At 44.5% G+C, this 25,056-nt stretch overlaps 2 protein-coding genes across 38 annotated transcripts in view; both read left to right on the top strand.

The window, feature by feature from the left end:
* The window catches only part of GLYR1 (glyoxylate reductase 1 homolog), a 42,886-nt gene extending 38,534 nt beyond the window's left edge, over positions 1–4,352 (top strand). For all 36 annotated transcript variants that reach the window (XM_083585214.1, XM_083585225.1, XM_083585245.1 and 33 more), the window contains one exon: positions 728–4,352. In XM_083585214.1, coding sequence (XP_083441340.1) covers positions 728–802 — 75 coding nt within the window. In that variant the 3' untranslated portion in view covers positions 803–4,352. The remainder of the gene's footprint in view (positions 1–727) is intronic.
* A 3,211-nt stretch (positions 4,353–7,563) lies between these two features.
* Positions 7,564–24,745, top strand: ROGDI (rogdi atypical leucine zipper). Of its 2 annotated transcripts, XM_083585392.1 has the most exons (11): positions 7,578–7,803; positions 12,759–12,830; positions 13,945–14,027; positions 16,562–16,616; positions 18,781–18,861; positions 18,989–19,084; positions 20,245–20,343; positions 21,992–22,105; positions 22,823–22,872; positions 23,102–23,228; positions 23,903–24,745. In XM_083585392.1, the coding sequence occupies exons 1-11, from the start codon at positions 7,759–7,761 to the stop codon at positions 23,942–23,944; spliced, it is 864 nt and encodes a 287-aa protein (XP_083441518.1). In that variant the 5' UTR covers positions 7,578–7,758; the 3' UTR covers positions 23,945–24,745. The 2 variants fall into 2 exon arrangements, with proteins under 2 accessions (XP_083441517.1, XP_083441518.1); XM_083585391.1 differs by lacking the exon at positions 23,903–24,745 and having other exon boundaries at positions 7,564–7,803; positions 23,102–23,896.
* The last annotated feature ends 311 nt before the right edge of the window (positions 24,746–25,056 follow it).

Consider the following 25,056-nt stretch of genomic DNA (forward strand, 5'->3'; position numbering starts at 1 on the left):
CACACTTGCTTAGATAAGTGATGGCTGGGAAAAAGAGGTGGATGGGAAACGACCATTTTTTCACCTATTTTTAATGGGCCTTCACATCTGCATGCTTCACATCAACCCTGGTCGTTTCTCTTGATAATTCCATACACACACCTTTTTTCAAAAGACAGCAGGCACTTATAGGGAGGTGATCTTGATGGTGCCCCTTGATTATGACACTCTTTCCTTGATTTGCCAAGTCCTCTGGGATTCAGCCATTTTTTTCAAAGCATTGTAAAACATTTTTGTTTGCATTGGCTTCTCATGGTTAAAATTAAACCTGTAGAACATTCGTTGTTCAACTCCCATCATCCCTGGCCATGCTTGGCAAGCCTGAAGTCTAACAACATCTGGAAGGCCACAGGTTGCCCATCCTGGTTTAGAGTTTGGTGATTTAATACTGCTTATGGCTGTTGAAAGTTTATATTTTAATGGAATATTTTGGCTCTTTTACATGACACACTATCATCTTTCCTGTGGGGGGAAGCTTTGTTGGGGCTAATTATGGCCAGCAGGCTTTTCCTCATAGTGAGCTACACATAGGTGCTGGCTGTGGCCCCAACTCACATAGCGTTCCTTGAAGAGAAGTGTTTATAGATATTGCTGAGGCAGTTCTGTATTCTAGTGGGAAACCAATAGTATTATGAGAATACTTGCTTTCTCAAAGGACTGCTCTCTTATTGCCTTTCTCTTTCTTCAGGTCTACAAACGAGCAAAAGCATTGGACCAATCTGACAATGACATGTCTGCTGTGTACAGGGCCTACATCCACTAGGCTACCCCATTCTTGTTAATACCATGATTATTAATTATGATGATGATGAATACTGGGTTTTAACTCTGGACCAGTCCATCTCTGTCTCTCTGTCTCTCTCTCTTTTTCTTCCCCCCACCTCTCCTCAATTGTTTTTCCTTTTTTAAAATACAAAAACTCTCCTGGGATCTGCCACAAGGGCAGATTCTACAGCAAGCCTTCCTGTGCCAGCAGCAGCAAGAGTAGGAGGGAAAGGGCTTGGATCATTGCCTTCTTGACAACAAATTACACCACATGCTCAGAGTCACAGAATGGAATTGGCTGCAGGTCATCTCAGAAACCCTGAGGTGACTCTTGCCAGGAAGTCTGCTGGTTGGCTTCTTCTGGTGTTCACTTTTGTACCAGTGTCCTCAAGAGGTTGTTTGTTTGTTTTTAACTGCTGTTTCACTTATTTGCTGTGGGTAATGTGTTCATTGTCCTCTCTTATGCACTAGGGACAATTGAAAGAAGACTGTCTCATCTGCCTGTGAACCTGGGTGGCTCAATCTCAGGCCCTCTAGATGCTGATGCACTACAGCTTCCACAAGCAAGATCAGTGGCCCAGTCATGATGGGAGTTGTCGTTCAGCAACATCTGGAGGGCCAGAGATTTCCCACACCTGGTCTAGCCCCTGGGAACCTGGCTCCTCTTTTTTTCCCTAGGAAGGAAGCAGTCACAATCAAGAAGGCGACAGGGCTAAAATTAGCATTGTAGTTTCGGATATTCCCCACCTCAGTATCTCAGTGGAATTAGTTACGAGAACCAAAACAGGCTCCATCCATGGCCCTTCCCATTCAGACAGCTTAGTTTTTAGTGTACACAGGATCCAGCATGTGCCTGTGGCACTTGGATATGCCAAATGCATTTAGAACAGCCTTTGGCTTTCCAAGCATTGTTGAACTCCAAATCCAAGGCACTCTTGGAACAAAGGGATTTTTGTCCCCTAGCATCTGGAGGGCACAGATTCCCCATTGTTGATTTTAAAAAGACTCCAGTTCCCAAAAGGTTAATCCAGTCTTGAATATTGCTGTAAAACCCTATTGCTTTTTATAATTCAGAAAATGAACTGGTATGTGTTTTAATGAGCAAAGGTAGAAACTTTGGTGTCTTCCTTTGGTTTTATGTCCTGAGAGCATGCACGGTGTGCACGCACCTGATCTTCTGTGGCTGTTAGTGTTGGCAAAGATTATTAGGATTCTTCTCATGTTGCCAGAGAGCCATAGGGCAAGGTAAGAGAAAGTGGCTTTAGGAAGACCCAAAATCTAAACCCAGAATCTTGACTTCCATGTTTCCCTTTCTGCAAAAGTGGAGGAGATATGCCTATTTGTTGGCAAGAACTTTAATACAGCCTAATAAACTCTGCTTGCATGAATGGCAGTGACAACAAGCTTTGAATTGATATGCTGTCATCTGTTGGTGAAGTTGTGAGCGCTCCAGCAGATTGACCAAGTACCCATACTTTGGAAATAACCTAGTAAAGGGAAGTGGGGAATGGCTCCTACTGTTGAGGCCATTTACCATGCTGGGTCTCACTGGAAGTCAAGTAGGGTCCCAGAGAATTCAAATAAATCTATTTGAATCAACCAGAGCTGCCATTGAGGAAGGGTGAGCTTTTGAGCCCAACAGAACTTGACCACTTGCTTCCATGTGGCTGGTGTCAAATGAACAGTCCTGAGTTCTCTCTGGCAGCTCCTGAACTTTCAAAATGGAATGCAAGGATATACAAAGTGGGTGCCGTACAAATAGCAGAGAAAATGCCCCTATGTCTTAAGTATATCAACTCAATGTTAGTCTTGGAAGAGAATCCCGTGTTCACACTTGGAAAGCAGCAGGATGGACACCCCTTGCTGTTCACACATCAGATTTCACATTTTCCATGGGTGTCCTGCAGCTGTAGAGCCCTAATATGCACAGACCCAGTCTGCACAGTAATCCGTACTTACATTTTGTAGTGAATATACCACATGGACCAGGACGTTACCTTGATCAGGACCTTCACATTTGTAGATCCAGTACAAAAACAAAAGCCACACTCCTCTAGTTGCTTGTTACTTCTGTGGTATTTTAGCAGTCGGCCTGGGAAAGGAAACAGAACCAGTTAAGTGTTCCTCTGGAGCAGCCTTCCTCAAACTGATGCCTTCCTGGTGTTTTGCACTACAGCTCCCATCAGCTCCAGCCATCATGATGGGAATGAGTCAAAATCTTCTGAAGAGTACCAGGTTGAGGAAGCCTTCTCTCCCTAGGGTCTTCCAGTCCTGCTTGTGTGATCTCTGGCCATAGATAGCCATCAGAGACTGCTACTCTGCCCTGTGCTGAAATTTTATCTTGATGAGCGGTGGAAATGAGCACACAACAGTTGTGAGTTTATGGATTCCCTGTTGGATCCTGCTAGGACAGCTTAGGATCTTGCAGAAAGAGCAGTTTAATTTTGGAGGACATACTTTGCAGTCTTCACATAGGCTGATTTGTAAATGATAGAAGTAGTAGCTAAGGATCCTAAGGTACTATCCCAAAGAGGTCCAGGGTGTGTGTGTGGGGGGGGGGGCTATTTCTTAATATTGTGATAAAGGCAGTCTTCAGAAAACTTTAACAGAAAACAGAAACAGCAGACTTCAGTACACTTTATTTTGCCTTGGAGCGAAAAATCCAAACTAGGCTGGGTGTGGGACTAACAGAACTGTAACTCCTTGTATTGAAGGCCTATCTTGTGGCTTCTTTGGCAAGGAGAATAAAGATCTGCTAGTGGGTGTGGTTCTTCCTGCAGGACTCTACAGTTACTGATAAACCAAGAACAGCCGAGAACACTCTCAGATAGAAGCCAAGGGTGGGCCGAGCACTCTGCAGTCTCAAATGCCACTTCAGAAGAATAGCCGCCTTCATTTCTTGCAGCAAAATGGGAGCGAGTTGTGGTGCCTTAAAGCTTTTATTGTGGCATAAACTTTCACGGGTCAGAAGTGTGCTATGGCCCACAGGTTTTATGCCACAATATATTTGTGGTGGGGTTTTTTAGGGGCCGCAAGACTCGCTATTTCATTCTATTCAGTTTCTCACCTTCAGGAGCCAATTTCTCCAAAATCCTTTTTTTGTGGGTCCCTTCAGATTCCAGCTGTTGATGTTGCAGGAGGGGAAGCTTGGATTACAAGACTGTGTGATTGAACTGGCTTGGTCATTGTTGTCTTAATATTGTTGACAATACTGTAAAGTTACTTTTTAATGGGGATTTATGTTTTAGCAATTGCTTTTTATTTTGGATCCTTCCTTTTTAAAGAGAAAAAAAAATGTGACACTTGTGGAAAGCTTGTAAGAAAAAGCAGTTTTCTTTTAATTCCCTCTTCTTCAATGACCGATCTATAGTTAATTAAGGTTGTGAATTTTTTTTTTAATTTTTTGCCTTGTTTTTAATTAACGTTTGTCATTCAGAATAGGATGTGTGGTGATGATTAAATGGCAAAAACAGAAGAAATGATTTTTTTTCTTGTGCAATTAACAAAGCTACTGGCAAAAGGAAATAAAACCTTTCTTGGTAACACAATGTTACTTGTCTGTTTCTAAACTCTCCCCACCAATATTCTCTTTTCTCTCCCTGCACCAGCCATTAAATCAAAAGAAATGTGTTAAGCCTAACATTCCCCTTACTTTTGATACATAGAGCACAATGTTATGTTTTTCCTGTATTAAAACTGAAGATACACTTCACACTTTTATACACTCAGATCCCAGAATGACAGGCAGTTTTTCTTCCTGTCTGCTGCAAAACAACCCAGTTAAAGTTGTTTCCATTGTCCTACTCTTTATTTTTCTCTGTCAGCTCTAGAACTGTTGTGTTTTCTAAATAATGTTAGAGTATCTGCTTTGCATGCCGAAAGTCCCAGGTTCAATCCCTGAAATCTCCAGGTAGTGCTGGGGAGAGACTCACTGTGTGAAAACCCTGGAGAGCCTCTGCCAGTCAGAGTACAGTGGTACCTCGGGTTAAGTACTTAATTCGTTCCAGAGGTCCGTACTTCTGTTCTCATCCTGAAGCAAAGTTCTTAACCTGAAGCACTATTTCTGGGTTAGCGAAGTCTGTAACCTGAAGCGTATGTAACCCTAGGTACCACTACATACAGAACTAGGCTTGAAGGACTTAAAAGAGCAATCTAGCCATGTCATTCAACAGTGACAGACAACAGCTTTGCTCTAGACATGGCAAGTGCTCTTGTTCAAAGGAAGCTGCCTTATATGGAGTGAGATCACCAGACCATCTAACCACAATACTGTCTGCACTGACTAGTGGTGGCTCTCTGGCGTTTCAAGTGAGATTCCCTCCCAGACCTACCTGGAGATTGAACCTGAGACCTGCTGCATGCAAAGCCGATACTATACTCTGAGCTATGGCCCTTCCCCTTCTGTTTCTAGCTGCAGGCTGCTTGCTACCTTGGGGGGTTCTTAAGCCAAAAGAGTTCAGGAGGACATGAAATTCTGGTGTTTTAGTGGGTTCTACGATGGATATCCCTAGGTCAGAAGGGTTCCTTTCTGATATAAATGACCACCTAGAACTGCTTGCTTATATGTGATTTTACATCTTATTTTGTCTAAAGTTTTATAATTTTGTAATTGGTATCTTTGTCTTGATACTGGTTATTGACCATAATAAAATGACTTGGCTAGTTGATTCTAATGAGAAGAATTGCCTGCCTTTGGCTTTTGGGATTGTTGATGCGTATGTCTGTTTGGCTACACAATGATTTTTGTGTGCTGCGGCAAAGTAGGAAGCAAGAATTTCCTGTTCTCCCTCCTTTAAAACAAACAAACAAACAAAAAATTCCTTCCAGTAGCACCTTAAAGACCAACTAAGTTAGTTCTTGGTGTGAGCTTTCGTGTGCATGCACACTAAGAAGTGTGCATGCACGCGAAAGCTCACACCAAGAACTAACTTAGTTGGTCTTTAAGGTGCTACTGGAAGGAAAAAAAATTTTTGTTTTGACTATGGCAGACCAACACGGCTACCTATCTGTAACTCCCTCCTTTAAGACATTGCTGCCCAAACAGGTTGGATAAGTTTTGAACTGGATAGAGGCCAACTTTAGCACAAAGTTTTGTTTTGTGTAAATATTTAAATATGGGGGTTCTGTTTAGGCATACAACTTGTTTATCTTTAGTATTAAACATCAACTTGTTTAATACTACAATAATGAGAGTATCCATTTTCCTGAAAAACTAAACTGCTTCAAAGGGGAAGTCTATGGAAGCGAATTTCTGCTATACACTATAGAAAAATAACTTCACAGTGGTATGATAAATCATGCCAGTAAACATAACTTTCTTTTTCATTGGGAATGAAAGTTGCTTGCCGTTGTGATTAGGTTATATGGAGATCTTTGATGCAGGTACCTTCTCAACCATAAAACTAATTTGGGTAACATTGGTCCAGTCACTATTTCCCAACCTTGGGAAAGAAAGGTGGGATATAAACAGAAGGAAAGCACAAGCTGAAGAATTTATGGTAACTATTTCACTGGGAACATAATGCCAATCAAAGAAGTGCTATATGATTTATAATCTGGATGTGATAACTCCCGTTAGTTTACAATATAAATCTGAATTATATTTGGTGTGTTGCAGGATGGAATGTGCCTGCTCAAGAGTTCTATCCAGCTATGTCTTTTTCAGGATTTTCCATTCCCTGCCCCTCCCCTTTCTGTGGCTGTTTTCGAGCACAGTCAATTACTACTCCGTGGCTACTGAGCATGCTCAGGCATCAGCAGGGTTTTTCCTGTCTCCTTGGTTGTGAATACAGTAATGTCGTTTTGACCAGCACATAACTCTGCACTTTGGAAACAAAGAGAATTGTACAGCACTTTTTATCTTTGTATACCTTAGATACAGTTTTAAATAGTATACACATTAAAATGGTGGGTTTCACATTATCTGCCCTTGGTTGTTTTCACAATTCTCCCTCTACGTCCCCCAAAAAACGCTTGGGCGGACTAGCCTGTTTTATTACGTCACTGGGCTCTATGACGCCACAACCCTCAGAAGCTGGAAAAGGTAGGAAAGTAGAAATACATGAGTGTCGCCTGACTTCCAGGTTGCTAGGCTTCAGTTTTTAAAACGTAGAGATAAAACACACTACATAGTCTTTATAATACTATCGCCCTGAAATTCCGGTGAAAACTGAAGTACCCCAGTCGAAACAAAATTAAAAAATTCTTTCCAGGAGCACCTTAGAGACCAACTAAGTTTGTCATTGGTATGAGCTTTCGTGTGCATGCACACTTCAGATACACTGAAAGAGACGTCACCAGACCCTTATATATCGTGGGAGGGTGGGTGGGGAGGAGTATTACTCAGAAGGAATGCAAATTGCAGGTCAGAGTTGTCACCGGGGATGTACATAGGAAAGCTGTTTTATGTAATATGATCCTCGGGTAAAAAGGAGAAAGCATGAACTGTAAGAGATAGTCTAAGGAGGCGTTCGTGTATGCTGCGGTAAGAGTTTACGCCGCATTCTGCACCAGGCTATGCCCACTTGTGTCTAAAATATGCAATTAATAAATAGATGTAGGCACACTCAAAAAAAATAAAATGCAAATCGATGCCGCTCTAGCCCTTGGCACCAACCTCTATGGTAAAACCCATTTGGCATTGATAAATATAAAGGCACCGAGAGAGAGAAAAAAACGTTCAGACCGGAAGTGGTTGTAAACTCCTCCTATCTCTAGGGTTATTTAAAAGCCGAGGAGTGGGCGGAGCCTCGTGGAGGCGTCTAGGCAAGGCCTTTCAGAACTGGCCAATAAGAACGCCTTCTCTTGAAGCTCCTGCCCAATAAGGAGCGAAGGGGAGGGAAGAGCCCGCGCTTCACGCATCGCCTCAAGTCAAGCGATCGGGTCCGTGGAGCATCTCGGTGAGGCGGTTATCGATCTGGGTCTGGCGAAGGGCGGACGAGAGGCGGCGCGGCTATGAGGATGGCGGCGCTGGCGAGCGCGGCCGAGAGGGCTGTACTGGTGAGAGAGCGGCTGCGGCGGCCGGCCGCGTTGCTGTTGCAGCTGCTGCTGGGTTCGGAGGCGGCGGCGGCGGCGTCTCCTTCCCACTTGGCCGAGAGAAGCCGAGGAGCCTCTGTTCAGCCCTGAGGGACCGACAGCGGCTCTGCCTGGCTCAACCCCTTCGGTGTGGAGCGGGGCCGTGCGTGACGTCACCCGCGCCGGCATCGGCGGTGCGTGACGTCACTCCACAGCATCGCGGAGCCGGCGCCGCCTCCTCCCATAAAATTATAATTACCTTATTTCATAATGATATTTATCGTCGTCGTCGTCATCACCATCTTGAAATATGTTGCCAGCACAGAGAGAGTGCTGTCACTCAGGTCCTCCTTGTGGGCTTCCCTATAGATGCATCTGTTTGGTCACTAGGGTAGCAGGATGGTGGACTAGATGGGCCATTGGGCTGATCCAGCAGCCAGGCTCTGTTGATGTTCTTTCCCCTGCTTTCTATGAATTGCCGAAAAAAACTGGGCTGTTTGTGAATTGATGCATTCTGTCTTCAGGGGCAATCTGTTCACTGTTGCTGAGCTCCTCTTTGAGGAATAAAATCACCCGATATACTTCCAAGGAACTCCAGGACATGATTTGAAAACCACTCATGTTAGATAAGATTTGCACCCCAATTAACAATTCATTCAAGGAGTTCAGGGTTGTGGGCCAAGTTCCTTCCTGCAAGGGACCCCACTTTAACTTACAGCATACTTGTGAGGTTGTGATTTCCAGAGGATGTTGAGTCTCTAGCACTTGTCTTTTCCACATTTCCTTGCCCTCTGATTCCTCCAAACATTGTGTGTGTGTGTGTGTGTGTGTGTGTGTGTGTGCAAGTGTGCCTGTTACACAGGAGGGGTGGACTGTAGTCCACACAAGCTGATGTCATAATGATTTTTTAGGGTTTGGTGTGCCACAGTCTTCTTTGGTCTTCTGAAGTAGGTTAGGCAGAGCAAAAGCATGGAGCAGGGAGGGGTTGTAGCTCATTAGCAGAGCATATGCTTTGCATGCAAAAGGTCCCAATTTAGATTCCTAATCTATCCAGGAAGGGCTGCAAGAGGCCTCTGTTTGACACATGTTGGAAATGATGCTAGACTAGGTGGACTTCTGTCCAAACCAGCAGAGATGCTCTTATCCTTTGAGTTGGTGATAGTATGACTGTAGCATTTTATGCTGCAAGATGTGGAAGTCATTGCTTTTTTGAAAGCTTCTTTGATGTCTTTAAATGCTTCTTCATCAGAGCCAAGTCTTCTTGCCCAGCCTGATCCTTGCTGTGCTAGTGTTCTAGTTACAATGATTTTTTTTAAGACATGGGACCATTGAATAAAACGACTCCCTGCACACATACAGTCCAAAAAGGTACAGTCCATCCTGCCATCTGTGGATTCTTTACCACTTTCTTCTGCTGCATGTATATGCCCAGACTCTGTCTTGCATTCCCCAAGCAGGTAGCAATAACATCAACATTAACTTCTCCTTCTTGAATTGAGCAAATAACCCCTCTTGTCCAGCGTTTTCTCTCCATCACTGCCAGCCAGAGGCCACTGCCTAGAAGCAAGGTTTCATGATTATTGGGATCTCCTGTAATTGTGTCCAAAGATGTACTGCCTCTGGATGTGGAGAGTCTACTTAACAAGAATTGACCGGGAGAGTTGATGGAATGGTCCCCTCTAAATTTGTCAATCTCTGTTTGTTTGTGTTCATAGTTCTGCACTTTAAGCCTACATCCACAAATGTTGACAGTTCAGTTCTAGCACAATGAAACATCATTGGTTGGTTCTGTAAGGCACATGGATGGTGCAGTGGTTTTCCGCATTCCCTTCATGAATTCTTAAATGCCATTCACAGCTGTTGCTGAAAGGTCTGAATTAGAAGCAAGGTCTGTCACTTTGCTATTTGGATATTATTGTAAAAGAAGGTATATTGTTGGGGGTGGAGTATCACTGAATAGCCAGTGTGTTGCTTTGCAGCTTCAGATGAAAATTAAGATTGATAGATTTGATCTTAACTGGAGCTGTGAGGGTTGGAGACATGCCTCAGGTTTCTCAGGAATCTGCAAACTCTACAATGTTTTCATCTGCTGCATTAGTTACCATTGTTATCACTTTTTCGGCACCAAACACATGTCTGCGCCGGTTGGCTAAAGTACTTGAAAACTTAGCACATATGGTTCTGTACGCTAGGATCCACCAACAGTATTGTTGATTTCAACTGTACAGGCCTAGAGTTTATACCATAGTAATTTGTTAGTCTATTAAGGTGCCATAATACTTACTTTTGCTTTATCATCAATAGAAGACTTTACTGCAGGAGTAGGGAACCTTTTTCAGCCTGAGGGTTGCATTCCTTTCCAGCGGATAGGGCTAGATGCAAAAGTGGGCCTTGAAAGTGTGAATCATGCCTTTGTGCCATACCTTGCATTCCACCATGCAAACTTTTCCACACACACAGGCAAGCAAAGAGGCGTTATCACAGTTTAGGGACACATTTCAGTTAGGCGAAAGCACTCAAGGAGCATGTGTGGTGGAGGGCCTCCTGAGGGCCAAATAAAGATTGGCCCCACAGGCCTGGGGTTCCCCATCCCTGCTTTATAAGTTTCTCCAGAGTCTTAAATATACATAAATCTAATCTGGCAGCATTTATCACTTGAGACCTGAAACAAAGCATTTATTTATTTGTTTAGGTCCCATGTGTTGCTGATGCCAGTAAGGGTATTCTGGCCCTTAATCAGATTGCTTGGGGCATTGTTTAAACATTAGTTCAAGCAACAGTTCTATGCTGCATGTTCTCAGTTCATATCACTGTGTTCATTTGAGTAACACAAATATATCTAACACCATAAGGAATTCTTCATGCTAGAGTAAGTTGTCTTAGTGGCAAAAGGTTATTCAGTTTACATGCAGCATTTTTTGTTTGTTTGTGAACTCCTTGATCCTAAGCAGATTCACCCTTACCCAGTGGGAGTGATTCATGGTGCATTTCCACACTTGAAGTACAGTTTTAACCTGTACAACATGACAGACTGCTGTACAGATGGGGAACTCTACATCAAGTAACCTGTGTGCATGCCCAGCATCGGAAATGTACTCTCAGTATCAAACTCTCAGCATCAGATGGGCACTTTTAGGGGTTTCACTCAAGGGTGCTGATCAGCTGTTAAATGCAGAAGATCTGGAGACATCTGTATTCAAGTAGAAATGCGTAAATGAAAAGTAGCTTGACAGTTTGGACCTAAGAGGTTCCCCAGAGAAGATGGTTGGGTGGTGGGAGGTAAGATTTGGCTCCTACCCTGTGCCTTTCTCCTTAAAAGTAAATGAAGACAGCCTCTTAGAAATAGATGCAAGTTAATTATTAAAGCTGTGTAGGTGCTGTCAAGGTTCAAGACACTCTGAAAGAATTTGTTTGTGTTCATAACAGCTGGAGAAGAATGTTCAAGGTGCCCTTGGCTCCACTGCCCCTTCTGGATCCAGCAGTGCTTCTGTTTATCTGAAGCCATGCGGTGCTTTTGGATTCACTCCTGTGTAAACAAGTGGATTGTTGTCAGCATTGTGAATAGTTGGTTTCCTCTTTGAACCAAACCTTTCCAGAATTATTTGGGAACAGACACTGAGATGTCATTGCATGATAGGGAAAGACGTTGGGTGCGGCGTTTCCACAGTTTATTTTGTCAAAGTCAGAACCAGGTCAATAAATTGAGGAGTGGTGGTAAGACAGTGAGTCGTGGGGAAGGGACTAGGAGGCATGCTCAGTTCAAAGTTGAGCCTTGCTGGAAGCTCCATATGTACATGTCTCTGCAACTATAAGGCTCAGGGGTGATTTATTTAGATCAGGCATGTCCAAAGTCCATTTTGGGGGCCTAATCCGGCCCGCCGCTCGCTTTAATCCGGCCCCTGTGGCAGTTTATATCCTGGGGTAAAATCCTAAAAAACCCTCAACAACAACTTCAATCCAAAAAAAAAAAATGGTTAACAACTTCGGTTAGCCCTTTGGTTGGCCCTCACGGCCCTTCACTTCATCAAATCTGGCCCTCTGAAAAAAGTTTGGACACCACTGATTTAGGTAAATGTTGGATTTCCAAATATTTCTATCGGTATGGCTCAATTTGTGCAGTAGAAAATCTAAGCTATGAATTGTGGCACTTTGGTCACAAAACTGTAAAAACAACAACAAAAAGGGTAGAGCCATTGAGATTAATGGACATGTTTTAGTCTTGTCCATCAGTTCTAATTTGAGTAGGGCTAACAAAGAGTGGCTTTTTCTCAGCAGAGAGAGCAGGACAGCAGAGGCATTGCCCTCTCAGAGCAGAACCTGATCCATCTAAACTAAGGAGACACCCCATGCCTTGCTGACTCAATAAGAGCTTGTGAAATCCCCCTCTGTGCTTGGGAAATGGAGAGGAGGAAGCAATTTTGCCATTGCCTGTGTACTCTTTACTTCTGTGTTGATTTGAATATGAATGAAAACCCTGTAGTTTCTAGGCAAAATAAAATCATGTGAAACTTTCAAGAATGTTAAATAAAAATGTTCTGGTTAACTTGCATAGCTTGCTGCCTGGGTAAGATCTTCAGTTTTAAAAGTGCATGATCAGAAGCATTCTAAATGTCTTTGGATAGTTTCAGCAGAACTTACTCATTTATGTGTGATGATGTGAGTGGATAGCTCAGTTGGTTAGAGGGTGGTGCTGATAACGCCAAAGTTGTAGGTTTGATCCGCGCGTGCGATAACTGCATATTCCTGCATTGCAGGGGTTGGACTAGATGATTCCTAAGGTCCCTTCCAACTCTACAAGTAAATGATTTTATGAGTGGAGGAACAAAGAGGAGAGTAGCACTGGAGTACTAAATATCTTTCGAAAGTTCTCAGTGAATCATACTATAGAAATGTGGAGTATAAATGCAGGGGGTTTTAATATGTATTTTCTTTCCCTGCAGGAAGAGGAGTTCAAGTGGCTTTTACGAGAGGAGGTTCATGCTGTCCTACGGCAGCTGCAAGATATTCTGAAGGTATTTACCAAAACATGATATTTCTTCCGACTGTGTGTTTCTTTGTCTGAAGCAGTTACTGGGCATACTAGCAACCTCTCAGGCCTCTCATTCCACTATAAAACAATTTCAAACTTGCTATGGGTTCTGGGTTTTGGTTGCTTCGGGTATATTAGCCTTTGGCAAAAATTAGTGCTCTCCATAAGCTTTGGAGCACAACTCCTGTCTGCCCCAGCCAGCATCGTACTGACTGGACCTGATGGGAGTTGTAGTCGAAAACATTTAGAGGGTACTAGGTTGCCAAATGCTGGTCTCTACCAGAATACAGTGGTACCTTGGGTTACAGATGCTTCAGGTTACAGACGCTTCAGGTTACAGACTCCACTAACCCAGAATAGTACCTCAGGTTAAGAACTTTGCTTCAGGATGAGAACACAAATCGCATGGCGGCAGCGGGAGGCCCCATTAGCTAAAGTGGTACCTCAGGTTAAGAACGGACCTCCAGAATGAATTAAGTTCTTAACCCAAGGTACCACTGTATGCAAGTATGGCGACAAGCCAGGGCCATGCACTAATTTCACCAGCAAAGAGCCAAATGCCAGGCCAGCTTTGTAGCAGAGATTTAAAAAGGACCCAAATTGTGTACTACAGATTTGTCCTCTTCTCACCCCACGCCCAGTCCAGATATCAGAATTACAACTTCAGAGAGAGATTGAAAGACTTCCGCTTTTGGCGGCTATGCTGTGTATGTTCAGGTGGATGAATGAAGATTACTCGTGGGGTTTTTTAACTGAGTCAAGAAGTGTGTGTGTAGATAGATAGCCATGATGTACTTAAAGTTCATGAGATGAAATAAATTTCCCAGAAACAGGAAACTCTGGTGCATCTGTTCAAAGTATTTAAAAACAAAAGAGAAGTGTGGAGGCAGGAGGTAGGTTATACCATTGGTTTTATTTTTGTGTGAAGCAGAGTGGTCTTGCCAGTTTTCTGAGTTTCTAACCGAAGAAGGAGAAGAAGAAGAAGAAGAAGAAGAAGAAGAAGAAGAAGAAGAAGAAGAAGAAGAAGAAGAAACAACAACTTTGGGAGGCAGCTGGTGTCTCCGGCACTCATTCTTCTCTGCTTCTTTCTTGCTCAGGAGGCTTCTCATCGCTTTACATTGCCTGTGAGCGGTTCAGAGGGACCCATCAAGCAGGAGAACTTTATTCTGGGTAGTTCAAAGTACGTATGGAGATCTTCATGGGCAACATGATTTGCAACTGTTGTCTCCTTGTAGCAGCTATAGAGGGGAGGGGAAGCAAAGTGGACTTGGCTAAGGCAAGCCAGTGAGGGGGGAGCCAAGTCTGGGATCTTCCATCGCCACTTCCCACCACACCATGTGGCTCAGACAAAAGTTGTTTCTCAGGCAGCATCTCAGGAAGCCTCTGTGAGTCAAGATTAGAAAACTATTCAGCTTCTGTCAGTGTAATTAAGTTTAAATTAGAAGCACACGTTGGAGCTGATATGATCCCTCTCATCCTTGCCCTTCAATAGCTCCATCCATTCTCCTTTGCTGCCTTTCCCCCTTGTGTGGAATGTATTCTCTGAGTGTGTATGTTAGGAGCTTAAAACCTTTTTCAGCCCAAGGGCCCTCTGGTCATGGTGGGCAGTGCCAGATGCAAAAGTGGGTGGAGCCACAGATTTGTACAGTAGGCTAGATTCCAGCCATGCAGAAGTTTCCACATACACATCTCTCCATCCAGGCAAGCAAGAGGCATTATCACATTCTGGCCAGACAAAATCCCTCAAGGAGGGTACAAAACAATGAGGGGTGTGGCCTGGGGAGAATCCCAAGGGCGCTGGACAGAGGGGCGTGGAGAGCTACATCCTGTATCCTGGCCCAAGATACCCCTCCTCTCTTGTATGCTGGGTCAAGTCTCCCTCCGAACACCTGATTTAAAATCACTTTTTCTGCTTACCCTTAGGTTTATTATCTCCCTTGGTCCTCATTCCCAATGGTAGCCAAACTTTAATTTCATGTTGCAGCGCTTGCGTTCATTACTGATCCATCTGTTTCTCTCCATCTCATTTTCCCCACTCTATTTAGATTGTAAATCCGAACTGCAACACCTTAAGACGTGTACCGTATTTTTCGCTCTATAAGACGCACCAGACCACAAGACGCACCTAGTTTTTGGAGGAGGAAAACAAGAAAAAAAATATTCTGAATCTCAGAAGCCAGAACAGCAAGAGGGATCGCTGCACAGTGAAAGCAGCAATCCCTCTTGCTGTTCTGGCTTCTGGGATAGCTGTGCAGCCTGCATTCGCTCCATAAGACGCACACACATTTCCCCTTACTTTTTAGGAGGGAAAAAGTGAGTCTTATAGAGCAAAAAATACGGTAAATAACAAAGGCAGTTTTTTGCTTTGTTGTTTTTTTTTTTAAGCCCCAGGGCTATATAGGAGAAGATGTGCTTTAAATTCTTCAAAGGGGACCACTAGAAAGGTGCAAAGCAGTCAGAAAGATGTGTGTCCCTTCCCTGGTTCTGGTCTTCAGCCTCGCTGTTTCCATAAAGGGCTGAATGCCCAAGTGGGTGGATGGACACTTCTAAACCCACTGCTCAGGCACATGTTCAAAAATGGGCTGGGAGGGGGCGGGATGAAGAGAACTCCCATTTCCTCTAGCTGTTGTCTGCTCTTCCTCTGCCAATAGCTATAACAGCATTGAGTTTTGAGGTAGGGCTGTGCCAAAATGCTCCCCTCCCAGATTTCACAACCCTTATTCAGAGACCGCAAACTGGCCATTTCTCTGATTGTGAGGGGTAATACATAGTAAAAAATTGCTGCCATCATGGAGGCCTTTTACTTAAGCAATGTGAGGGTGGATGGGCAGCTTCTTTAACCATTTTTTTGTTACCACTGCTCTCTGTAACAGAACAGTTCTGCTCTCAGCAGCCTGAACATCTTTTTTGTAGCTGCAAAATGACTTGAATGCAGTGTCATTTTAGGACACTTTAGAGGAAGGAAACATGGTTATCACTATTGGTGGCTGCCATATTTTCCATCCCTCAAAATGCCCCAGAACGATGCTGCATCCAGGTCAATTGGGATTAAGCCAAAGCAGAGCTGGTCTGTTATCTGTGTCTCTACCACTGTTTGGTATGTTGGCATGATAAAAGTTTTTAAAAATAGGACAGAGACATTTCCCTGCCATTACATTGTAAAAGTTTATTGCCTACCCATCCTAATAAACAATGAATCTCCTCTTTTTTGGGGTGGGGAGCTGAACCCCTTCCTCCACCAAATTCATCCAATCCATCCAATCCTTTTCCCAGCTTACATTTGAAGATGATGCACTGCTACAGAGGACCCACCGCACTTGGTACTTTATTGAGAGCAGTGTGCATCCTGTCATCAGATCCTTAACCAATCCCAATTTTATGGTCACATTCCTATTGCAGAAACAAAGACCATTCATGTCTAAATAACAAACAGAGTTTGTTTTGCTCAATCACACTTTCCGCAATTATACAAGGAGGCTGTTTGCAGTATGTCAGCAACTGAGAGAAAACCAGAAAATAGCACAAGTCTTTCTTTATGCTGTCTATTCCTGATGGTTCCAATGAGGAAGTTAGAACTGTAAATATATAATCCCTGAACAGCACTGGCCTGCTCTTTGAACCATTTGTGTTTGCTTGCATATATACATCCCCAAACACCCATGAGAATTAGATGCATTTTATTATCCATGTTAACAACACTGCCTTTTATTTCAGCACCGACCAGGTGAAGGGAGTCCTGACACTTCAGGGAGATGCCTTGTGTCAGGCTGTGAGTATTTGCTCATGCAAGTTTCACGTGGTAGGGAGTGGGTACCTCCCTGATGGTGCCAGGCAGGAAAACCTCATCTCCTTCCAACACTCTTGGCATGTCAGCAGATCTCCTCTTGGGGGAATTCCAGCTTATTTTTCACTTGGGCCACTATGCATTTAAGTACTATTACAGCAGTTTAAACAGTTGTGGCTTCTCCTCGAAAATCCTGGGAACTGTAGTTTGTTAAGGGTGCTGAGATTTGTTAGAATACTCCTGGTCCCCTCCCAGAGCTACAGTACCCTGAGTAGAGAGGTTGTTTGTTAAACCACTCTGGAAATTGTAGCTCTAAGAAGGGAATAGAGACGTCTCCTAACAGCTCTCAGTGCCCTTAACAAACTACAACTCTCATAATTATTTGGGGGAAGCTGCAACTGTTTGAAGTGGTATAAGAATACTGTGAATGTATGGCACAGATGCACCTCTGCCATAATCAGATAAATAACCAACTGACTGGTATCACTTGCTCACATGAGCCTTTGCCATTTACCTTGCTGAATTGTCTTTCAAAGGCCTACAGGGACCATGAAACCCCTGCCCTCGTATTGCTGCTCAGGCTGCTCATGCACAACAGTTACCTGCTGCTTTTGGTTTCCATGTCAGCAATGTAGCCAACACACCATCAGTGCCAGGCAACATACCATGCAGATCTCTTAGGATTGTTATTGAGGCCTGGTTGTAGATTCCCCAGATGGTTAAGCAAACTTATTTCAGCCTCAGTTCACTATTGCTGCAATGCAGATAAGCATGGCCTCTAATCCCAAAGGGGTTGGTAACAATAAATCCAAGAGAGGAATTGTGTGTGTGTGTGTGTGTGTGTGTGTGTGTGTGTGTGTGTGTGTCCCCCATGAACTGTAGGACTACTGCATGCTCCAAATCAGTGTTTCCCATTCTTGGGTCTCCAGCTGTTTGGGACTACAATTCCCATCATCCCTGGCCACTGGTCCTGCTAGCTGAGGATGGTAGTTGTAGTCCAAAAACAGCTGGAGACCCAAGTTTGGGAAGCACTGCTCACCAACCTTTTGGGGCACATTTGCAAACTGGAGAAACTGTTGTGGGCACCACACGTACACACACCACCACAATCAAGCACATATTACAACCTGTTCCACTGGCTACAACAGAGTGCTGCTTTGAAGCTTAACTGTAGGAAGGGGGCCCTGTTGGGGCCAGGAAAAGCCTCTGCAGACCCAGTTGCACCTGGAGGTGCCGCTTCAGTAATTCCTGAAACAGTATTTTTATTTGAGAGCTTGCAGCTTCTCAAGTTCCTTACCTGCTAAACTGTGGCTTCTCAGTGATTGACCCAGGAGAGGGTTGCATCTTTCTCTACTCCCTGTTGTTTGTTAACTGTTCAACCAGGCACAGTGTTTCAGTATGTTACCGAGGCCCTTGGAAAGTCAAGGTCCTGGGCCACTGGTTATTTGAGGACTTTGCTGCAGTGGTTCAGGTGAGCCAGGTATTGCACAGAGCTTGGCATCAAGTAATTCAAATGATTTGACCCCTCTCTTTGGCCAAAAAGGCCTTGAGCAGCATAGAAAGATCAATAAAAGACATGACACACAAGAGGAAAAGAACAGGGAGGGAAAAAGGAAGCTCAATCCCCAGCTCTTAAAGTTACAATTCTTCCCAAGGGCTAGCTGGAATAGAAACAATTCAGGTGGCCTGATGGAACAGCTGCCACTAGGTGACAGTTGAGGCAGCTGGTTCCTCAATAGAGGTGACAAAACAACCCTTCTTCCTTTCTTTGCAACCTGACGTAATGACTGCCACTGTTGACTTTCCCAAGCCAGTTAACCAACTACTGGTTAGCAGATGCATCCAGTGTGGGGCTGAAAATGGCCATTAATGGGCTATCTGATTGTCAATCCTAAACCCTAATACCACATAGGCATCAAACAGAATAATGTTTTTTGCCTCTCAGAAAAGGTGCTTTCTCCAGCTTGCTGTTCCTCCTATAGAAATGTAGTACCTGATGCAGTACTTCCAGGACTCAGCATCCTGACCTCAATAATCAGAAATAGGGTGGGAGGGTCAGAGTAGTCTCTGCTAGACTTTCATTAGTAGGGAACTGCTATGAATGTATGCTGTGTGTATGCACCCTTCATCACCCTTCTCTGTTTCTCAGGATATTAACTTAAAAATGCCCAGGAATAACCAGCTCCTACACTTTGCATTCCGGGATGATAAACAATGGAAACTCCAACAGGTATGATGACTGCAAACCCGTCTTCTTGCATCTTATTTGTGCAGATTTTGTGTGCTTCTAAGTTCAAAACTCTTTTTGCCTGCTTTGGCCCAGCATGCTGATGGGCTGCCCTTTGTGCTTTTTTCAGATCCAGGATGCAAGGAATCATGTCAACCAAGCGATCTACCTGCTTACCAACAGAGGCGCCAATTACCAGTTCAAGACAGGATGTGAGGTCCTCAAGGTGAGAATTGTGCTTGCTTCCGTTCTCCTTGGGGACAGTCACTTTTCCAGATGAGCGAACACTTCACCTGCAACTGGAACAATTGTGGGACAGAGCTGTGGCTTGATGGCCCTGACAGAACACATGTTTAGCATGCATCTGGTCCCAGATTCTGTCCTTTGCATCTCTTGTTAAAGGGCAAATGGTCATAGAACAGGGAAGGAAATCTACCTGGGACTTTGGAGAGCTGCTCCCAGAACAGACAGCACTGAGCTAGGCGGCACTACTGCTCTGGCTTAGTATGCAACCAGCAGAACTTTAAAAGGCCTTGCTGGATCAGGCCAAATGCCCGCCTCGTCTCCAATTAAATGACTCAGAGATGCCGAGAAGCAGGGCATGAAGGCAACAGCCATCCAGTATTCAGAGGCATAACTTACCCTTACACAGAAGGGTTTTTCTTCCTTTCCATGTAGGTCACAAGAGATTTCAGACGTGTGTAATGGGATATTAATATAGAAGGTGTAATGATGACCATTGGCTTAGATAGATTAGATAGGAAATAGAGCTTCCATGCTCAGAGGTAAGATATCTGGCTTGTAAGAATCCTGGCTGCCCATAGCTGTTAATTGAATACTGGACTTTATTTATTGATACCATTTTTCAGTCCTACCTTTCAGAATGCAAATTATTCTAAGGCTGTTTAGAAGCCCACATTTTCCAAAACCTCAGTGAACGATATCCACACATAAAGTCATCAGGATCCTTCCCACAGGGCAATTGGTGGTAGAATCATCAGGGGAAAGAAGGGTGATAGTCCAGCTAGAGCAGGCCTTGGTGTGGTCTTCGCCTCCTTCCCACCTTCTCCTGGGGTCCTGCTCACGGGGCAGTTGGTGTCAGGGAGATTAGAGGGACCTTTGACCTAATCCAGGAAGGCAGTTTGTTTTGGGGGCAGTTTCTTGCTAAAACTCAAACGAAATGTTTCTGATGGACCCTACGCATCAATTATGATTTGTGCATACAAAGAAAGCTCCGGGGTACCTGAGAGGCCAGGGTTACGCTTGGTTCTTGATACACTGAAAGCCATTTTGGAGTAACGTCATATGACTAAGACTTTTCAGCCACATCTCTAAATAAAATTGCGGGTTTCTCTCTCTGCCTTCCTCCTCCTCTCTCCACACCAGTTGATGGATGCAGTGATGCTGCAGTTGACAAGAGCTCGGAATCGGCTCACCACTCCAGCTACTTTGACTCTGCCAGAAATCGCCTCTAGTGGTGTTACGGTAACTGCCTTTGTCAGTCTCTCAGGAAGGGATAAGCACACACCTGCTCCAGCCCACTCAAATCTCTGTTAAGAGTAATCGTAGTTGTGCTCTAAGAAAAGTCCAGCTTTGTGTATACGTGCATTAAGCCTGCTGTACTGTGTGAATCGCTTAGGTTTTGAGTTATAGGCAACAGCAAGTCTACAGAAGTCAAGAAGTAGTAGTAGCCATCCTCCCACCTTGGCTTCCATCCTTCTAAACTCTGAAAGTCCTACCTACAAAGTTGCCTTTGTCTCCTGAGCTTTGAGAATTTCCTGGACATTTTTTTTTTTTAATTGCACATCCATGAGGACTAGAATGTTGCTTGCAATATGCAAGCTCAGGGAAACCAAATCCATTCCCTAGTAATGCTTTACATGATGTGGTAAATTGTTCAGCGTTGGCAATGCGGGAGACAGGTGCAGTGGGCCCTTCTGAGGTTTCCCACCCCCCAAGGAGCTGGTGGCTGCTGCTAGACAGGGGCTCCTGGCATGCTGCAGCAGACAGATTTTGCTCACACCGTTTCCTGTGACTGCATGTGATCAGAAAAGAACTGTTACAAATAGGAGCAGAGGGACTCTTTGCCCTTGGGAGCTCAGCAGTTTTGGTGAACTGGATGTTTCTGACTCTCATTAAAATTAACAGGTGGCCCCTGATGCATTGCTCTTTGTTTAACTCCTGAAATCTTTAGGTCAGGGAGCGCCAGCCTGTCAGTGTTGACACCAAAGATGTTGATGCAGGTGGGCCAGGCCCAGTCTGCCAATTTGTATTTGCCCAGCTGAGAGACTGGGACTTTCAGAATAGAAAAAAGATTCATCACCATCTTTGCAGCAGTGATGCAACGGTTGTAAAACGGTGGGTTGGTATTCCCAGGGGTGGAGGAAAGGGGGTGCGGTGGGGACGGAACACCCCGGGTGTCTTTGCTGAGGGGGGGGGGGTGACATTTGGTGCACTGTCTGCCCATAACTCTCAAGCCTACCCCGAGCCGTCGGGGGAAGTGGGAGAGCTGTGCCACTTTGTCGGCGGCATTCCCTTCCCCCTTCGTTTTGACAGCTGGGGGAGGTTTGGGAGTCGCAGGTAGGCGGCTTGCTCCGTCCCCAGCTGCAGGGAGTGCATGCTGCTCCGTGCACCCGAGCGGCTATCCCGTGCCTGGGAGGGCGCCCTCTGTACCCTGCCTCCCTTGGGAGCGTGCCCGCCCTGGGCAGCACGGGTATATACTCCGCTGCTGGGTGTTCCGTTTCTCTCCTGTCCCTGTGATTGAGTGACAGGGCCTAAAGGGGAATGTTTTCTTCTCCTGGCAGTACTTCAGGCCCCTCTAGGGAGACTTGCTTTACACTCTGAGAATCTTTGTCCTAGCATTGGTCTTAATTGGTGAGCTGGAACCCACAACCAAATCATGATCTGATCTAAGGTGGATCATAACAGCTGCGCCACCACCATAGAAATACATAGTAAAAAGTCAAGTAATGGGTCCCCAAATGCATGTTTGATTTAAAGGTCGGGGGGAAAAATGAAGACTACTGTCCTCGAGGGATACTTGTTCGCAGTCCTGCATGTATTGAAACCTGGTATTTTCAATGGGTAAGAAATGAAGGACCTTAATGATACACTGGTTTTGCTTTCCCCACAGAAAATGTTCACTCCTGCTCTGCCTCCAGACATCCTCGTCAATTTCTACATCAACCTGAATAAGCTCTGCTTGACTGTCTATCAGCTGCATGCTCTGCAACCCAGTTCTACAAAGGTACCGGGAAGATGCTGAAGGGCTGTTTATAAATCTCCTAAAATACAAATAAATAGAGCGTAACCCCCAGCTTGCTCCTAGGGCAGGGGTCTACTCTACTGTAACCCTACACAGGAGACATCCCTTACCACTTGGGGAGAAGATCAGCGTTAGAGCATTGGTTCCAAATCTTAACAAAGGTGAAATATTGTGGTTAATACAGCTGAGGGTCATAAGCCATTTGTAGGTCCAACCAAGCTCTTTGATTTTAAATGTGTTGGTGGATCTTCACTGGTGATAGTTTTGGCAAAACTGTAGATGAGGCCCAAAAGCAACTGCTTAACATCTTTCTCCTTTGTATTTACTATCACTGCTTCTAGGGGGTGTTGTGAAAGACTATTGCACAAGCTCTGACTAGCTGGGTAAATGTTTGTGGGTTGTATCTGAGCAAGTTCTACTCAGAGCAGAGCTGTTGAAATGAATGGACCTGAATTAGTCATGCCCATTACTTTCAGTGGATCTACTCTTGGGTAGAACTTGGTTGAAGACAACACCATATGTCACTAATGTAAGAGTCAGGAAATGACAACAGATGCTAAAGAAGCAGAAAAAATATTGAGACTGTAAGTACACTATTCACATCACCTCTGTAATAAAGAAAGTTTGTGGAGTCTACACAGAACAACTGTTTCCTTCTTTGAAAATCCCTGGGTGGTAATTTTTTATTTCCTCCCCCAGAACTTCAGACCGGCTGGAGGGTCCATACTACACAACCCAGGGGCCATGTTGTAAGTTGGGTTGTTTTTGTTTTAATTGTGTATTTTGTGATTTTATATTGTGATTTTATGTTGAGACCTGCGGGTATAGGGTGGTATACACATTTAATAAAATAAATGAATAAATGCCATCACACTATGGTGAAGAAGGCCTGAGGGAACAGGGTGGAATCTTGTCTGTGTAACCTCCCTGCCCCCAGCAACTAACTAACTAACTAACTCTCTCTCTCTCTCTGTGCAGTGAGTTCAACAACCAAAGATATGAAGTGAACCATGTCCACAAAGTGGAGTGTGTCGTGCCCTGGCTGAATGACGCCCTCGTTTTTTTCACGGTCTCCCTGCAGCTGTGCCAGCAGCTGAAGGACAAGGTCGGGTGGTGGAAAGAGAGAACGTGGTTGGCAAAGGGCATTCCTTGCTTTTGGGGTCCAGGGGAGGCTGCTGGATGTTGAAAGTATTTTGCAGCGGCAGCCAGTGTGATGCCCTACAGAAGCTGCTGGACTGCCATCATCCCTGGCCATTAACTATGCTAGCTGGGGCTGAGTGGGCTTGTGGAGGGCACCACGTTGACTACTTCTGGTATACTTAGTGAAGTGTTAGTTCTGTATCTGATGTGGAAAAAGGAGACACTGGGGGCAAGGCAAATAGCGTTGGATTGTGTGAAACTTAAAAGCATATGTCCTGCTGATGTAAGTAACCCTTAGCAATAATATAGCACATTTAGAGCATTTAGACTGCTACAGCTAAGTCTATTTCAAGTAAAATGCAAAGGAAAAATGAGCCAACAGCCCTGTCAAGGTAGGTTGATATTATCCCCATATTTCAGATTTGGGAGGGTGGGATGTGGAGGCTTAGAGAACCTCTAAGCTTGTGAAAAAAGTGAGATTTGAATTAAGGATCCCCATTTCCTGCTCATTCTTGGATTCCACACCAATTAGATTTTTACAGCAGAGATGGGAAACCTTCGGTTGGGGGTTCCCAAACAGATGTCTTGAGCATGAGCATGATGCGGTTTCTGACAACCTCTCCCCCTCTTATTTTCCAGATCTCTGTGTTTTCTGGCTACTGGAACTACAAGCTCTACTGATCCTGCCTCAAACAGTGGTCCATTTGCAATTTCAGCCACTCTCTCTCTTCCCGGGAGGAAATCATTGTATAAGCTGTGTATGTGTGAAGATTTACTGGATCCCACTGTTCATGGTGGCAGCTGGGTAGGCACCATGCCCAGTGTTGGCATCCTCATGTGTCGAATATCATTATTTATTAGCACTTTAGAAGTACACCTATTCCTTTCCAAGCTGGTGAACACTAGTCAAATCCCAACCCTCTAGCACAGGGAATGGGCTCTCCAAATGTCATAGGACTGCAACTCCCATTGTCCCTGATCCACTGGCCATGCTGGCTGGGACTGGTGGGAGCTGAAGTCTAGCAAGACTTGGAGGGCCACAGGCTCCCCTTTTCCCTTCATTAGAGGAAAAGGTGTGATTGTGAACAGGGAAAATGAAGCCAGGGCTGGACTGTTATGGAGGGATGACAAGAGGGACCAACTTGGTGTGTGTGGTGGGCCACAAAGAGCCATTCCTTCCTCGTCATATTTTTGGTTTGCTGTCCCTTCCATCACCACCACCAAATCTCTTGCGCCAGTGTGGAAGATTCATCTCTACAATTTAACCCCAGTGGCGTCGGGAACAATGTTCTTTCGGTGGGAAGCCAGAGGCACCACCTCCATCATGTCTTCCATTGAGCCATCGCTATGCCCGTCTACCACTAAGCAATGCAAACCATACATGTTTGTCTTGGTGGCAGAGTGGTCGGTTGCTGCTAAACTTGAACGAATCGTTCCTTGAACTGGTCTGCTGTTGTCGTTAAATAAAAATCCCTGACCGTTGTGTTGTGTGGCTGAAGTTGCAAACCTATGTTTCGAAGGAGACCCCAATGATGTTTAGTTAGTTGGAGTTAGTCAAAATGTATTAAGTTGATATAGGATGCCTCGACTCTGCCTGTTGTTAATTATTAAATTGCTTAACAGCCCTTCACCAGAACAGGTTTCAACCATGTAGAATGCTAATTGTTTTAAACTAATTTTAATATTTCAATCAGATGAATAGCAAGGATCCTAAAAATCTCAAAGGCCGGGGCAAAGAGGTGTATCTTCAGCATATGACAAAAACTATACAATGAAGTTGTCAGTTGCACTTT

Source organism: Podarcis filfolensis (genome assembly GCF_964270895.1).
Source record: "Podarcis filfolensis genome assembly, chromosome: 14".
NCBI lineage: Eukaryota > Metazoa > Chordata > Lepidosauria > Squamata > Lacertidae > Podarcis > Podarcis filfolensis.

Coding starts and splice junctions, on each gene's coding strand:
- ROGDI (XM_083585391.1), top strand. CDS start 7,759: ATGAGGATGGCGGCGCTGGCGAGCGCGGCCGAGAGGGCTGTACTG. Junction 12,831..13,944: donor AGCTGCAAGATATTCTGAAG/GTATTTACCAAA, acceptor TTTCTTGCTCAG/GAGGCTTCTCATCGCTTTAC. Junction 20,344..21,991: donor TCGCCTCTAGTGGTGTTACG/GTAACTGCCTTT, acceptor CTTTCCCCACAG/AAAATGTTCACTCCTGCTCT.